We start from the raw sequence: 15,403 nt of genomic DNA on the forward strand, positions 1-15,403 counted from the left end.
CAAAAACTTCTCCCTCAACGTGATCAAGACAAAGGAGCTGATCGTGGACTACAGGAAAAGGTGGGCCGAACAGGTCCCCATTAACATCGACGGGGCTGTAGTTGAGCGGGTCGAAAGTTTCAAGTTCCTTGGTGTCTACATCACCAACAAACTATCATGGTCCAAACACATTAAGTCAGCTGTGAAAGGGTTCCGACAAAACATTTCCCCCCTCAGGAGACTGAAAAGATTTGGCATGGGTCTCATGATCCTCAAAAAGTTCAACATCTGCACCATCGAGAGGATCCTGACCGGTTGCATCACCGCCTGCTCGGCATCTTACCATAAGACTCTCCAGAGGGTAGTGCGAATGGCCCAGTACATCACTGGGGCCAAGCTTCCTGCCATCCAGGACCTATAAAATAGGCGGTGTCAGAGGAAAGCCCATAAAATTGTCAGAGACTCCAGTCACCCAATTCATAGACTGTTCTCTCTGCTACCGCACTGCAAGCGGTCCCGGAGCGCCAAGTCTAGAACCAAAAGGCTCCTGATGGGTGTCACCTTGGAGTCATGATAGGAGCTGCACCAAAATGATTGATGTATTATAAAAATTGATTATGCTTATGTTGTATTAATAGAAGGGAAGGGCTATAAGACCCTCCCCCACTACATTTATAGGGTCCTGGACCACAGATTAGCATTATATGCATTATAAGGTTTAATATTGTTCCACAGTTCTTTTCTAGTCTCTGCCTCTTATAAGAAATGTTCTGAGCAGATGTGTGAGACATTGCAGTCAAAACTGGGTGTCTGTGAGAAAGCGCCTCAAGGCTAAAAGAGATACATCGAGACAGACCCCCCCCCCCTGGGGATTTAATAGACAAGAGACAAGTCAGACACACCACTCTAAGCCACTCGTGAATGGATAATTACTGCTGAGCCCTTAGAAAAAACTGGAACTATTGTTCTCTCGTGCAAGTTTGTATAACTGTATATGCATGGGCTTGGTCTCATGAGTAGAAGGTGTTGACGTAGGCAGTTACATCACTAGGGGTTGACTGCAAGCTTTTTAAAGCAACTTTGATCTTTTTATTTTGCAGAACTGACTCTGAAACATGCGTGCTGTGTTTTCGTTGCCAACTTCTGCCTGCAATAGCTATAATAAAGGTTTGATTGATTTACTTACAGAAGATATTGTCTGATTGCTGATTTTCCCCAATAAGTCAATGATTGACGAGGAACAAGGAACCTACCCCGACACTCCTTAACAGCTTCTACCCCCCCCCCCCAAGCCATAAACCTGATGAACAATTAATCAAATGGCCACCGGACTAATTACATTGACCCCTCCCCTCCCCTCCATTTGTTTTGTACACTGCTGCTACTCGCTGTTTATTATCTATGCATAGTCACTTCACCCCTACCTACATGTACAAATGACCTCAAATAACCTGTACCCCAGCACACTGACTCGGTACCGTTACCCCCTGTATATAGCCTCATTATTGTTATTTTGTTACTTTTAATAAATAAAGTTTGATTTGTTTTGATTGTATGGATTATTATTCAAATAGGTATCCCAGCCAATTTGTCAGATAAACCATAGCCAACAGCTCAAAATATTTATTTTAACCATACAACTTTACTTAGCAAAGTAGGGACGATCATGACAATTCCTTGAATTATCTTTCTAAAACAAACACTCAATCTCTATTTGTTTTATTTTACTAGGCAAGTCAGTTAAGAACAAACTCTTATTTACAATGAAGGCCTACTGGAAAACAGTGGGTTAACTGCCTTGTTCAGGGGGAGAACTACAGATTTTTTTACCTTGTCGGCACTGGGATTTGACCCATCAACCTTTTGGTTACAGGCCCAGGTTAAACTAGATGCGATTCATTTGAACCCCTTCATTTGAACTGTAAGATCAAATCGGCTGTAAGCAACAAGGTCAAGAAAATGACATTGACAATGTTTTATATATATATATATATTTTGTTTTACCTTTATTTAACCAGGCATGAATGTGATATAAACACAATCCAGTTTCTAAATGTAGAACAGCGTTGCATTCATACATTTCTTCATAAGCACTAGTCTATACATGATGTTGGCTTGCAGATAACCTTATTTACACTAAATATACACTTTTTAACTGAACAACCAGACTGCATCCGTTGGACCATCCCAGGAGCCAACTGTCTGATCATGATGCGCATACCACGCCCCCTGCAGGCCACACACTTCTGAACTGCGCCAGTCTTTCCACCCTGGCCATTACAAGTGCCACAAAGAACATTCTTGCTCAGCTGCAAGCATGTTGACATTTATTGTCATCGGTCTTGTCCTGGAGACAGAACTGAGCTATTTCCCCTTAGATAGGCCAGCTGGCTATATTGTAAAAGTCAATGTTATTATTCAGTAAACAGGCAAAACTGTTACATTTTCTGTAAACAGTTATTTTATATGTCACCTGTATCACATTCTGTAACATAAAAGTCTCCAATCAATCATTTAAGGCACCAGAATATCTAATTGCAAGGAGTTTTGTGTATTGTTCCACACATAAGGAGAAAAATAAAAAAATTAAAAAAAATAAGCTGAATTTCACAATTCTGTGGTGACAAAGGGATGTCCAGAGTTAAATTAGGATATTAAGATTTGGTTCTGTAACATGAACAATTCTCAGGTCAATAAACAGCAAACATGTGTATAGGGCATACATTCATTAGCTGACAATAAAAGTAATACTTAATCGGTATTTTTCAGGTATTTTTTTTTTGGTGTTGTTATAGTTTGTACCACTGACACGATTGCCTCTACACAAAACATTTGTACGTGACCGTTCTGTAACGTTGAGCCCTGCTGAACAGGTTACCAGTTATGATCATAACAACAACCAAGTCTCTGACGTATCAAGGTGGAGAATGGTTAACATGCACTTCGAACAGACATCTATCTATGGGTTGTCTACTTTGTCTTTTGGGTCACTGCTGTGCCCTCACCGTACGGATTGATACTCCTTTGTAAGAAGGGTATCATGATTCAGTTGACTCAGAGGATATTATTTTATTATTCAACACAAATTACTAATACATTCGTTGTACCGTACACTTTTGGTTCTCTCTTATAGGAAGTTCTTAGAAGCATATAGCTTCTCAATACATTATAAAATAATGTAATTATATATGCAAAGCAATACCTTCAGGACTTACTCAATTAATGAAATCTAATTTGTGTTTGGAGAACATGTCTAGATAAATGCACAACTTATGTTAGAAGGTTTCCCCCTACTGGATAAGAAATGTAATAATATATACATTTTTAGCTCCAAGAACAATATCTCTCCTAGAGGAAAATTATTCTGTAATGGATATACATTTACATTTACATTTAAGTCATTTAGCAGACGCTCTTATCCAGAGCGACTTGAATGGAAGAAAGCTTGGTTGCTCCCTCACACATTTTGTAAATATATTCAAGTAATTATAAACTCACTTTAAAATCTTGCACAAAATGCAATAAGTTGTCTAAATTCATGGACTTAGAGGACATGCCTTTTCTGTGATAAAGAAGGGGAAACTATTCTACCATTTTTTGACGATTTTAATTCTGTGAAGTTGTTTTGAAGTGAGTTAAGTATTAACATTTTTAATTTCATCAATAAGACCCGTGTATTTACAATGAAAGATGTAATATGTTATTTTTCAAATGAAAACAAAACTACTGAATTAGTTGTTGATTTCTTCATTCTCTCGGGTAAATTGTATATACACAAAAACAGATATTTGAAATCTGTCCCCAAATGCACTATATTTTTACTTGAAATCCAATACGAAATGAAATATCTAGAATTAGTCAATAACAAAAAAACACTGTATTCGTTCAACTCTATCATAGGTTTGTAACTGTAACTCCTGACCTTATTTCATCTACTTTAATTTAGGTACTTATAATTTAGGTACAATTATTGTGATGAATTGTTTTTACTTCAATGTTATTTTATGTTTCTTCAGAGAAAATATTATTCTAAAATATTATATTCTAAAATATTATATGTCCTATGTTTTTATGTTATTGTATTGTAATTTGTAATTTATTTGTTTTTAATTAGAAAGGATGGTTATCATGTGATCCTGTCAGATGTGTATTATTACTTTTTGATAGTGTTCATAAATTATTTTAGTTGCATCTGTCTTTAATTTGAATCACGTTTACGTTTGCTTATGCAATATCCGTTTTTGTTTTTATCATGTATGCAAAAATGATGACACGTTTTTTTACCCTAAACCGGATAAGTTGTGGACTACAAATATGGCGACGTTTTGTAGTTTCTTTTTCTGACCCTTACCCTATTCGGGTTCTTATCAATATATTCGCCAATATCATTGTAATATGCATGTAAATCGATATTTACCTTCATTAAAACCTATATAACGTTGTGCTGCATCAGCACATGTCAACTCAATGTTAAAGTTGGTGCACTTTTTAAAAAGTGTTTTTCAGTCCTTAATATTTATCTTTGAAATGTGGGAGCCTCATGATTTAATTAGGGTCCATTAGTTAACCTTCATGTCAAATAATGTTGGGATATATTCACCAGTTCTAGACTTACAAATCATTAAAGTAAGGGAGAAATTGCACCTTTGGGTGGCGCTACGGAGCACCAGGGGTATGAGATTTCACAAATATTTCTGATTCCTCCCAAATATATTTTGTGCTAAGTCACAAGTCTGAGCTACAAAAACACAATTTTGGGGATTCCATGACTAGACATGGCTTGTTAAAACAGAAGGTTTTCTAGGGGTGTATAGAGTTTCATGGCAGAAAACATGTATATCTATGTAAATGTTTATGAAAACATGTTTTATATTGATATTTGAACCTTGAACACCTCTGAAAAATACTATTTAAACATTCATCAACCTCTATATGGCCATTCAACCCCTATATCCATTATTCACATAATGGCCACAACAATACCTCTATTGCCATGGTTTTCAGCACAGCATATTTCTGATAAACAAGACAGATATGTACTGAATTCTCACTGCCTAACCAAATACAGAAGCTGGGCCATGAGTTGGCTTTCACCTTCAGAAAATACCTCTGTTAACCCCAAGCAGATAAACGCACCTGTCGCATAATATGCCGCAATGCAATGGTAGCCTACAGAAAGAATGCACGTAAGGTAATGAACATACTAGCATGGTAGGCTATATATACAGCATATAAGCTTTGATAATATACACTTAGGCCTATATGTATTTTCATCTATACAGTAGCTACACCTAGCCAACTACAGGCCTATAAGAAAACTCCTTTATGAAGATGCGCTTATTCTCGCATATAGCCCTATATTGCGTGGCCTATTTGAAGGTCAGTCGGCCATATAATAAGCTATAGCCTAATAAGTTGTTACTTGTTACAAATGGTAAGAGCAGCTTGGGTAGCTGGTTACAAATGGTAACAGGAGCCCCTGCGCGGCCTAAAAAGTGTACCACTGTATCAGCCCCATTTTCAAAACGCCCTAATTCTTCATGACATCCCTGACGCAGGTTCACTGATGTCAGGAATTTGACTACAAAGTCAATCTAAGTATTTACTTTACAAAATGCTTTATTTCCATCCTTTTTGCTGATTGGTTTCTCATAACTCCCAGTAAAATCACTAGGCCTACTAAAGATGTTCAGACCAATCCACTGCTCGTAACCTGCAGTATATCAATCAGCTTTGTGCCAGGTTCCTATCTTAGTAGGTTATTTTTTTGTGAACTGTACACTATATATTTTTTATACCATAAATATATCAACTGACATCAATTAATGTTGGTAAAACAACTGTCAAATCACGTTGCGGCTGTAAATAGGGATACGTTATTGTCCTTCATCAGCCAGTAAGCTTCAGTAGGACACAGGGAAAGAGCCCCTATGTCCCACCATTTGAAATGATGGCGTAGGGTACAATGACCTGCTGAAGTATATGGGTTAGGTAACAGTACATTCCACACAATATCAGATTTTCATTGATACAGTCCCATTATGACCAACGACTCTTTTGCATCTCAAAATGACACAAAAATCACAATCACGGCAGCGTAAAAAATATAACAACAAACAACACAATCATGAAGAGCAAACACATTCGTCAGTAAAAAGGTCCACAACTAACAGTCTGAGTAGCTGATGATGATGTCGCCATGTTATAGAACTGGAAGAAACAGAGGAACGGAGGAAACATGGCAGCAAATGCGCTGAGATGAGACATACCTTCACCACTAGCTCTTCATCTGGCAAATTACGTTTCCCTGAATGGGTTCAGAAGGTGACGGGTCAAGGGTCAACTTGGGAAGACAAGGCTGCTCCTGAGGGAGGTGGTGGCGGCCTTCTCCCTCTCCTGCGGGAGAGAGAGAGACTGAGAGAAAGAGGTAGAGGTGGTGTATGATTTCAGATAGCATAGCAGTCGTCATCTGAGCTCTCAGCAAAAGGACTTCTACCTTCATCTGAGTTCTCATCTTCATCAGAGTAATCAAAAAATAGCCCTCAGTTTAATTAAATGTTTTGCATGAGATCAATTAATAACTTAGGTCATGGATACATTTGATCATAAACATGGTCTGATGTGTTTGACAAATGCATTTTTCTTTCACAAATCAGTTTTACTGGTTAATTAATAATCTGTTTGAGGTCATATTGTTTTTGGGCCTTACCTGTCAAACAGTAGAGGTAGTGCTTCCTCTGTTTCACACTGAGGTAAAGCCCCTCAGGCTTCTGGAGTTGCCACGTCTGTCACGACTTCCACCAAAGGTGGCTGCTCTCCCTGTTCGGGCGGCGCTCGGCGGTCGTCGTCGCCGGCCTACTAGCTGCCACCGATCCGTTTTTCCTTTTCATTTGTGTCTGTCTGTTGTTGTTATCACCTGTGTCTGATTAGTTCATTTCGGTGGGTTTATTAACCTCCGCTGCCTGCTAGTCTTTGTGCGGGATCATTTTGCTGTGTTAGCTGTTAGGGGTGCGTGTTTGCGCCACCGGGGTTTTTTTTTCCCCCTCACAGTTGTTGTACCGTTGGTACTGTGTTAGGAGTAGAGGTTTCTCCTCCGTGTGTTTCGTGATTTTCCTCGCCTGTTGTTGGTGGGTTGGGACTTATAATAAACGACTGTGCAAACTGGAATTCCTTGCTCTCCTGCTCCTAACTCCTGCACCTACCTCTTCTTAGGAGGCACCTAACAGAATCCCGCACCGTAATTAAATGGAGTCAGCAGGAGCTGACACGCTCTCCACTTCCATGGAGGAGCGCGTGCAACACCACATCACCGTTCTCCGCCGTCTGGGGACCACCATGGATCAAGTGATGGCGACGATGGAGAGATGGGAGAGGGGTGGCCTTCCTACCCCTCCACCCTCCACCAGACACACTCTAACCAGCACCACCACCTTCTCTGATGTTGTCCGGCCCCAGCGGTATTCGGCTCGCGCTCCCGAGGGTGTACGATGGGACTGCGGCCGGGTGCAAGGGGTTCCTGCTCCAACTGGAGCATTACCTGGGAACCGTTCACCCGGCTCCTTCGGGAAGTGAGAGCGTGAACGCCCTCGTCTCCTGCCTGTCAGGCAAAGCTCCGGAGTGGGCCAACGCGGTCTGGGATGAACCAGACTCAGCGAGGGACCACTACCCAGAGTTCACCCGCCGCTTCCGGGCTGTGTCAGACCATCCACCTGAGGGTGAACGTCGGGTGAACGTCATTTACGGCAGGAGACGAGGAGTGCACAAGACTTCGCTCTGGAGTTCAGGACCTTGGCCGCTGGCGCAGGGTGGAATGACAAGGCCCTGATTGACCACTATCGGTGCAGTTTACGGGAGGACGTCCGCAGGGAGCTAGCATCCACCCTCACCCTGGAACAGCTAGCGGACATGTCCATAAGGTTGAACAACTTGCTGGCTACACGTTGGCGTCCGGATCGAGTCCTGTTGGTTCCACCCCCCAGCGCCTCCGCGCCAACCCCCATGGAGTTAGGGGGTGCTTCAGCGAGTGCGATCGGAGGAAGAGCCCCTTCCTGCACTAGGTGTGGTCGGAGAGGGCACACTGCCAACCGGTGCTGGAGGGACTCGTCTGGGAGTCGAGACGGCAGGCCGAGCACTGTTCGGACACCCCAGTTTTCCCCCCATTCCCAGCATAAGGGGCTAGTAGATTCAGGTGCAGCGGGGAATTTTATGGACCGCGGTTTCGCTCATAGGTTAGGGATTCCCCTGGTTCAGATGGACAAACCCTTCCGCGGGCACTCCCTAGATAGTCGATCGATAGGATAAGGGGTGGTCAGGGAGGCCACGGCTCCACTGGACATGGTTACGCAGGGGGGGGGGCGGATTAGTCTCTTCCTCATTGATTCCCCTGAGTTTCTGGTGGTGCTGGGGATTCCCTGGTTGGCCTTTCACAACCCCACTATTTCGTGGCAACAGAGGGCTCTAAAGGGGTGGTCAGAGGAGTGCTCAGGTAGGTGTGTGGGAGTTTCCATCGGTGCAACGACGGTGGAGAGTCCAGACCAAATCTCCACCGTGCGCATTCCCCCCGAATGTGCCGATTTGGCTATCGCCTTCTGCTCATTGTATTTTCTTACACTGTACAATATGTTAGTACACCACATCTACATGCAGAAGTTGATTAGTCAATGGGCCAAGTGAAATTAGCACGTTGATTTGTTTGTACATTTGTTTGTACATTTGTTTTGACAAATTGAGGTCATTGTAAATATTAAGACAGAAACTGCTGTATCTATGATATATATTTTTATTTGACCAAATAAAGTAACAAAAATGTGTCCCCGATGGATGTTCTTGGGGTTTACAATACCGATAATAACAACAGAAAAAAGTGATTCTACCAAATCTGAATACAACATTACATTTACATTTAAGTTATTTAGCAGACGCGCTTATCCAGAGCGACTTACAAATTGGAAAGTTCATACATATTCATCCTGGTCCCCCCCGTGGGGAATGAACCCACAACCCTGGCGTTGCAAGCGCCACGCAAGCGCCATGCTCTACCAACTGAGCCACACGGGACCAACATCATGGCTAAGCTCAGGACCTCCTTCAGCTTGTACATGTTGACAATTCATAGTAGTACTAATTATAACACTAGCAGTATAATAATTAGGCCACATTTAATATTATCAAAAGCATTAATGGTCCGTGACATTAAGCAACCAATTGTTATTTTACTTTGATTTAAAGAACCATATGCCCTTGTCTGTAAATGTTTATGCATCATTTGTAGGGTATCTATCCATCAACGAAATGTTAACTTTTATTTTGAATTTTTACTATTCATAAACCGTTTATACTTTTTTTTATCATACACTATTTAGCAACCATTATGAGAATGTTCTACATATGGAAATGCTCTAAGTCATTCGTTGTTTCTTTTAGACATCTTTATTTAGGTTTCATAACATTTATGACAACATGGCTATACAAGTAATATTGAACAACAGTATCATTAACCCCCTCCCCAACTTGAGTAGCTTTTGCTCATTCCTTAATGTGGCAGTCACTGGTTTCTATAACGCCTCATCATTGCATCTCTGTTGGCTATCAACATTCTGCTCATGACGCTTAATAACACAATACCGAACAACAAGTATCAGCACTATGACCGCCACTGCAATGAAAATCCATACCCAAAGAAACCCCCCCGCTGTTGCTGATGATACATTATTTGTAAAGTTAAAACCTGGCGCTAAAAAGTCGCTGTGGACAGGCGTTGTTAAGGGAACACTTTCATTTCCGTCTGTTTTGACACATTTAACGAGATTTTGAAGGGAAAATCCTGCTCTGCATGAACAAACAAAACCTCCAAACGTGTTAACACAACGTTGATCACAATATCCATTCTCGCATTCGTCAATGTCTTGGCAATAATCATCACTCTTTATAAAGCCACTAGGACAATCACATTGTGTCCCAGCGCTGTGTCTGTCGCATATTACTGGACATTTGGCCAAAGGACAGTGCATTTTACACAAGCTGGGGTTTTCGCTACTTGGAATATAGCGTTCATAACACGAGCATTTGTAGCCCCCTGGTGCCTCTGTGCATATATGTTCGCATGGTGCCCCAGCGCATCCTTCATTACTATAGATCACACCTTGATGAGAAAACTCCTGAGCCTCCATATGCGGTGTTTGGCACGTGCTTTTATGAACATTCTGACACAAAAATCCCTCGACTTTTTCCTGGCAAGGTCGTTCTGTCCACATTCGATCGGTAGAAACGGACACACACCGTGGAGCGCAGATATTTACGTTGTCTTTCCAGTTGCTGAATTCTGTGACTTGAAATCCAGTTGCCCACTGGTATCCTCTCAATTTCGATTCGATGTTGCTACATCGGTCAGCTGGTAGGCGCAATCCAATCCAGAAGTCTCCCGTTACGCCTACAAGTAAATCTCCAATAATTTCGTCTGATGCTGCAGATCGAACGGTCAATAACTCTCCTTCCATATTTTGGCATTTTTCCCCCGATGTCTGGAAATCGACAGCACCCAGGGTTACAGCGTTGCAAATGTTCCCCTTGCACACGCAGGTAGTCGAGTCAATGCTTTCCCCTCGCACCGTTAGCATTAACATAGTTATAATAATTATGGTTATCAAACCAACAAAAGGATTCGTTCTCCTTGCCATGATCGCAGTAAACATCACAGGAGGATTCGGGGAGGGCAAAATCCATTTAGTTATACTGAGTAAACCATGAAAGGAGAAACCCTAGAGACAAAAGATTAGAGGAAGGAAGGAAATGGAAACTGCCAGATTTGTTTCTAAAGTTATGACGTTTAAGCGTGTCACCTTCATGGCATAGATATCCGATTTTACATGTGACTTTTCCCCACTGTTTCCCACAGCCACAAGTGAAAACTTTAACCACGGTGGTCAGTTGCACGCAGTTTTGGCACACAAGGTGTTTTCGTTTATTTTAATTCATATTTCAACATAAATGTTCCTAATCCTTCGTTGACACGCCTTAATTCATTGCAATTCGTCAGAGTAATACAATTTTATAATATTATAAAAAATATAACAGATTTTTGCAATTAAGTGCACGTGTATGTGTGTGTGTGTGTGTGTGTGTGTGTGTGTGTGTGTGTGTGTGTGTATGTGTGTGTGAGTGTGTGTGCGTGCGTGCATACGCTCCGATACAATTTGTTTTTGTGAGTCCTTGGCATGCTGTCAGAAATGTCTGGATATTAGTGAAAGGAGTGTAAATTGAAGGGAACAAATAACATTTTTTTCCTTTGTAGGTGCATTGAAATATTTTGCCATATTTAAATATCCAGCCATATTAGTATAGCTCCCTTGGAGCAAATTAAAACTACAGCATTTAAGTATATTAGACCTTTTAAATTGCAGATGTGTCACACCAGGGTGGGATTTGGTCAGGGTGGGATTTGGGGTGGGCATTCTATGTTTTGTCTTTCTATGATTTTGTATTTCTATGTTTTGGCCGGGTATGGTTCTCAATCAGGGACAGCTGTCTATCGTTGTCTCTGATTGGGAACCATACTTAGGTAGCCCTTTTCCCTCCTTCCTTTGTGGGAAGTTAACTTTGTGGCACATAGCCTTAAGCGTCACGGTTGTTTTTGTATTGTTTATAGTTTTTGTCGGCGTCATCCTAAATTAAAGGAATATGTACGCTCACCACGCTGCGCTTTGGTCCTCTTCCTTCGACAGCCGTGACAAGATGTAATCAATAAGATGTAATTTGTGAACTTGAAGCAAAAAAATGCTGGGTTATTAGGATGACCCATTTGATGGGTTGCAAGCATTGGGTCACTTGGGTTGTTTTCTTGAAAAAGAGCAAGGTCGGGTGGTTGTTGCTGTGTTTTTGATGATGCGTTATTGAGATATGGGGCAAGAAGGGGGGGGGGGGGGGGGGGGGGGGGGGGGGGGGGGGGGGCGCAAGTAGCCTAGTGGTTAGAGCATTGGACTTGTAACCGTAAAGGTCGCAAGCTCGAATCGTTGAGCTGACAAGATACAAATCTGTCATTCTGCCCCTAAACAAGGCAGTTAACCCGCTGTTCCTAGGCCGTCATTGTAAATAAGAATTTGCTCTTCACTGACTTGCCTAAAGGTTAAATAAAAAATATATAAATATATGCAGGTACACTACACATTAATTCACCAATGGGATTAAACACGACATAAGGATCTGTTAGCAGGAAATGTATTTTATTTAGAAAAGTTTTACAGTTTTACAGATAATTTCCTGCAATGCTGCACATTTCACCATGGAGCTGGGAGTCATTTTTGCAGGTTTAAAAGACGATTTCCTGCAATTCTACACAGAGTGAGTAACAAAATCAATGGGGCCGCCTGGAGGTCAGGACCCCTAGGAACGTGGCCTACATGCAATTGGTAATTCAGATATGAGTATTACAAGATTAGATAGCTGGCTAGACTAACTAAAATAAATTATCGATCTAAAAAAAAATATAACTGACATGGGCTAATTGAGTGACCGTCAGTGAACCACATAGGCTATAACAAGAGAAACTGCTGATGCACAATCAAGTTTCGAAAGGGCACCCTGTGTATTCTACTACTCCAACTCAACAGTGAGTTGAGACTCCGACTGAGGTCTGTAAACCACGCACAACGTGACTGGACTAACTTCTTGCACACAGCAATGGACTGTATAGGAAGGAGTATAGCAAAACATAAATTATGATTACCGAGCAATAAAGTAAGAAATAACCCACTGCTGGGTAAAAATACATGAATAACAAGAACTCAGGAAAATAGTAAAAATCGACCCAACATTTTTGTTGTTGAGTGTATGACGATGAAATAACATTGTTAAACCATTATGAATAAAACATACTTAAAATTGGAGATGTGCTTTGATGAAGTACAGGCAATGATCTCAGACACGCTGTAAAAAGAAAACATTTGTATTCAGATTCTTCAACGATTTTTAAAATATATTTTAGTAGGTAATGCAATGTCTGAATATTATTTACATTTGTTATCGTTTAACATTTCAAGAGTTCACACAATTTCAAGCTGTGCTTTCAAGTGACCCATCAAATGTGTCTAACCGAGTCTCTATACCAGAAGCCACCCAACAATAACTGTCAGCAGTGGCGATTTTCTTCCTCGCTTCTTTTTTTGAATTACTACATCGAAATATGACAATACCAGAGGTTACTGCAATGAGAATAAGTAGTGGAACAACAGAAGCAATGACGCAAATAGACAGCCGAGAGCTAAACAAATTGTAATTATGCGTTGGCCCACTCATTCCAATGGTTTTGCTGGACGGCCTATGCTGCGTAATGTCATGCGTAATGTCGTGCCTAATAGTGTCTTGAGGTGGTCCGTGGGTGAACTGAGTCTCTATTTTTAATTCAACCGGCAAAATGGTTATAGTGTTCCTAGTCTCGTCCTGTTGGTCAGTGTCTCTATGATCACTTGACGTCTCCGCAGTGGAGACAACAGTCACATCTCGAACGCAGGTGATTCCATTAGGGTGTAACCGGAAGTGCTGATGGCAAGAACACCTGAAACTACCAATGGTATTAGTGCATTTGTCCTCGCATCGATTACTAAAGCATTCGTCTATGTCTATACAAGTATGACCGTCCTCGGACACAGTGAACCCCGCGATGCAATGGCAGGAGAAGGATCCTTCAGAGTTAAGACATATTTGGGGACATCTAGATTCCGTGCACTCGTCTATATCGTGGCATTTGCCATCAACCATTGTGTAGCCTCCCTTGCACCTACATGTGTAACTGCCTTGGGTATTGATGCAATGATGACCACCGCAGGCATTAATGTGGCATTCATCAACATCAATACAACCAAATTGGTCTTTATCCAATTGGAAGCCGTTTGGGCATACGCACGAGAAGCCCGTTGGTCCTGTTACACATTGGTACTGGCATGGAGAACTGTGACAATATTCCTTTAGGCCACATGATACTCTGTCCTGTCCTAACACATAACCGTCCTTGCATCCACAACGGACACCACCAGCGTCACTATCAACGCACAAATGATCACATCCACCGTTTTTATACCCACAGTTCGGTTTATCTGAGCCGCAAAACGGACCAGGGATAGTCCAACCATAGACACCATCCGTTAATTTACAAATGGAAAAGTGATCACTGTCATTGCATCTTATATCAGCATATGTTCCAAATGGGAATGCAGTCATGTTATTATCATCATTTAATTGATTTTCTGAGAATGGGAGCATGTAATTCACTTGCTCTCCTCCTGCCAACAACAAAGGTTTACACATTCCCTTGAAATAGAATTTGCACGAGTAAAAAGCCTTGTCTTTGCAAGATCCATCCGTCCATTTCAATTCATTGCGACTCCATAAAGAGTAATGTACCAACACGCAACGCTCCTCTGTGCAGGTGCTGCGAGGTTCCTTCTCCCAGTTCGAGTATTGGGAATATTCCCCTCCAGATATCCACTTAAACCCGTTGAGACTCATGTCCCTTACAATGCAGTCGCCTTTACGCAATTTCAGTCCGATCCAAAATTTGAAGTCCAAATAGCGATGGCTTACGTCGATCTGTGAAAGGGTTGACTGAAGTTCTGCCATCTCGCTTTTGTCTTTAGTTGTTACCAAGTAACCTCCGTCACCATGGCATTTCAATCGAGCGTCTTCAAAGCTGACTCCCTCCATGTGAAAAGAGAAACAGGCATTGGATGTACAAACAGTTGCTTCTCGGCCGGTGTCTGCTCCAGTTGCTCCCCACATAGAGAGTTGCAGTAAAAGTAACAGCATCATTCCCACATAATCCAATAAACCAACAGCAATCATTGATTTAATTTATAATAGGCTACATTTACGCCTTATTGGCAAACGGACGACAAATTAGGCTCCCTATTCCCTGACAAAATACAAGTGGTGCGAATTTGAATTGTACATTCAAGCTCCTATATCCTGTTTTTGTATATAAACATTAGACAAAAAAAATTGCAGCATATTTTTGTCTCCAGCAGAACAAAGTTCCATTGTGGAAACCAACCATTGTTTTGACTTGTTTTCCTGATGGTTACATGTTTAGTAAACGTGTCAGACTGCTTGTTTGACCTACACCAATTTTAGCCGATGTTGAATTGCAAACGCAACACATAGCGTTTAATGATTTCACAAGCTATTAAAACAATTCCCATATGAAAGTAACAATTTGTATGTAACAATTTTTTCTTAGCCTATCATATTTATTTCGAAAGCTGCTGATTTCATTATTTATTTAGTTATGTTGAATAACTTAATAGGCTACATTTAATTTATAGAAATAAGCCTTCATTAAACATTCAAAGTGGACAGACAAAAACGGCTTTCCAAATAGAAAGAATTCAGAATTTGTTTCCATGTGTTGCAGAGAACAGGGCCTTTTCCTGACATC

General features: G+C 41.2%; 2 protein-coding genes across 2 annotated transcripts; both read right to left on the bottom strand.

The window, feature by feature from the left end:
• Positions 1-8,740: 8,740 nt before the first annotated feature.
• Positions 8,741-10,750, bottom strand: LOC129813217 (thrombomodulin). Its single transcript, XM_055865498.1, has one exon. It carries the CDS (start codon positions 10,668-10,670, stop codon positions 9,534-9,536), a length of 1,137 nt encoding a protein of 378 aa, XP_055721473.1. The 5' UTR covers positions 10,671-10,750; the 3' UTR covers positions 8,741-9,533.
• A 1,430-nt stretch (positions 10,751-12,180) lies between these two features.
• Positions 12,181-14,987, bottom strand: LOC129813216 (complement component C1q receptor-like). Its single transcript, XM_055865497.1, has one exon. The coding sequence runs from the start codon at positions 14,809-14,811 to the stop codon at positions 13,027-13,029; it is 1,785 nt and encodes a 594-aa protein (XP_055721472.1). The 5' UTR covers positions 14,812-14,987; the 3' UTR covers positions 12,181-13,026.
• Positions 14,988-15,403: the final 416 nt, after the last annotated feature.

This window comes from Salvelinus fontinalis, chromosome 16 (genome assembly GCF_029448725.1).
Source record: "Salvelinus fontinalis isolate EN_2023a chromosome 16, ASM2944872v1, whole genome shotgun sequence".
NCBI lineage: Eukaryota > Metazoa > Chordata > Actinopteri > Salmoniformes > Salmonidae > Salvelinus > Salvelinus fontinalis.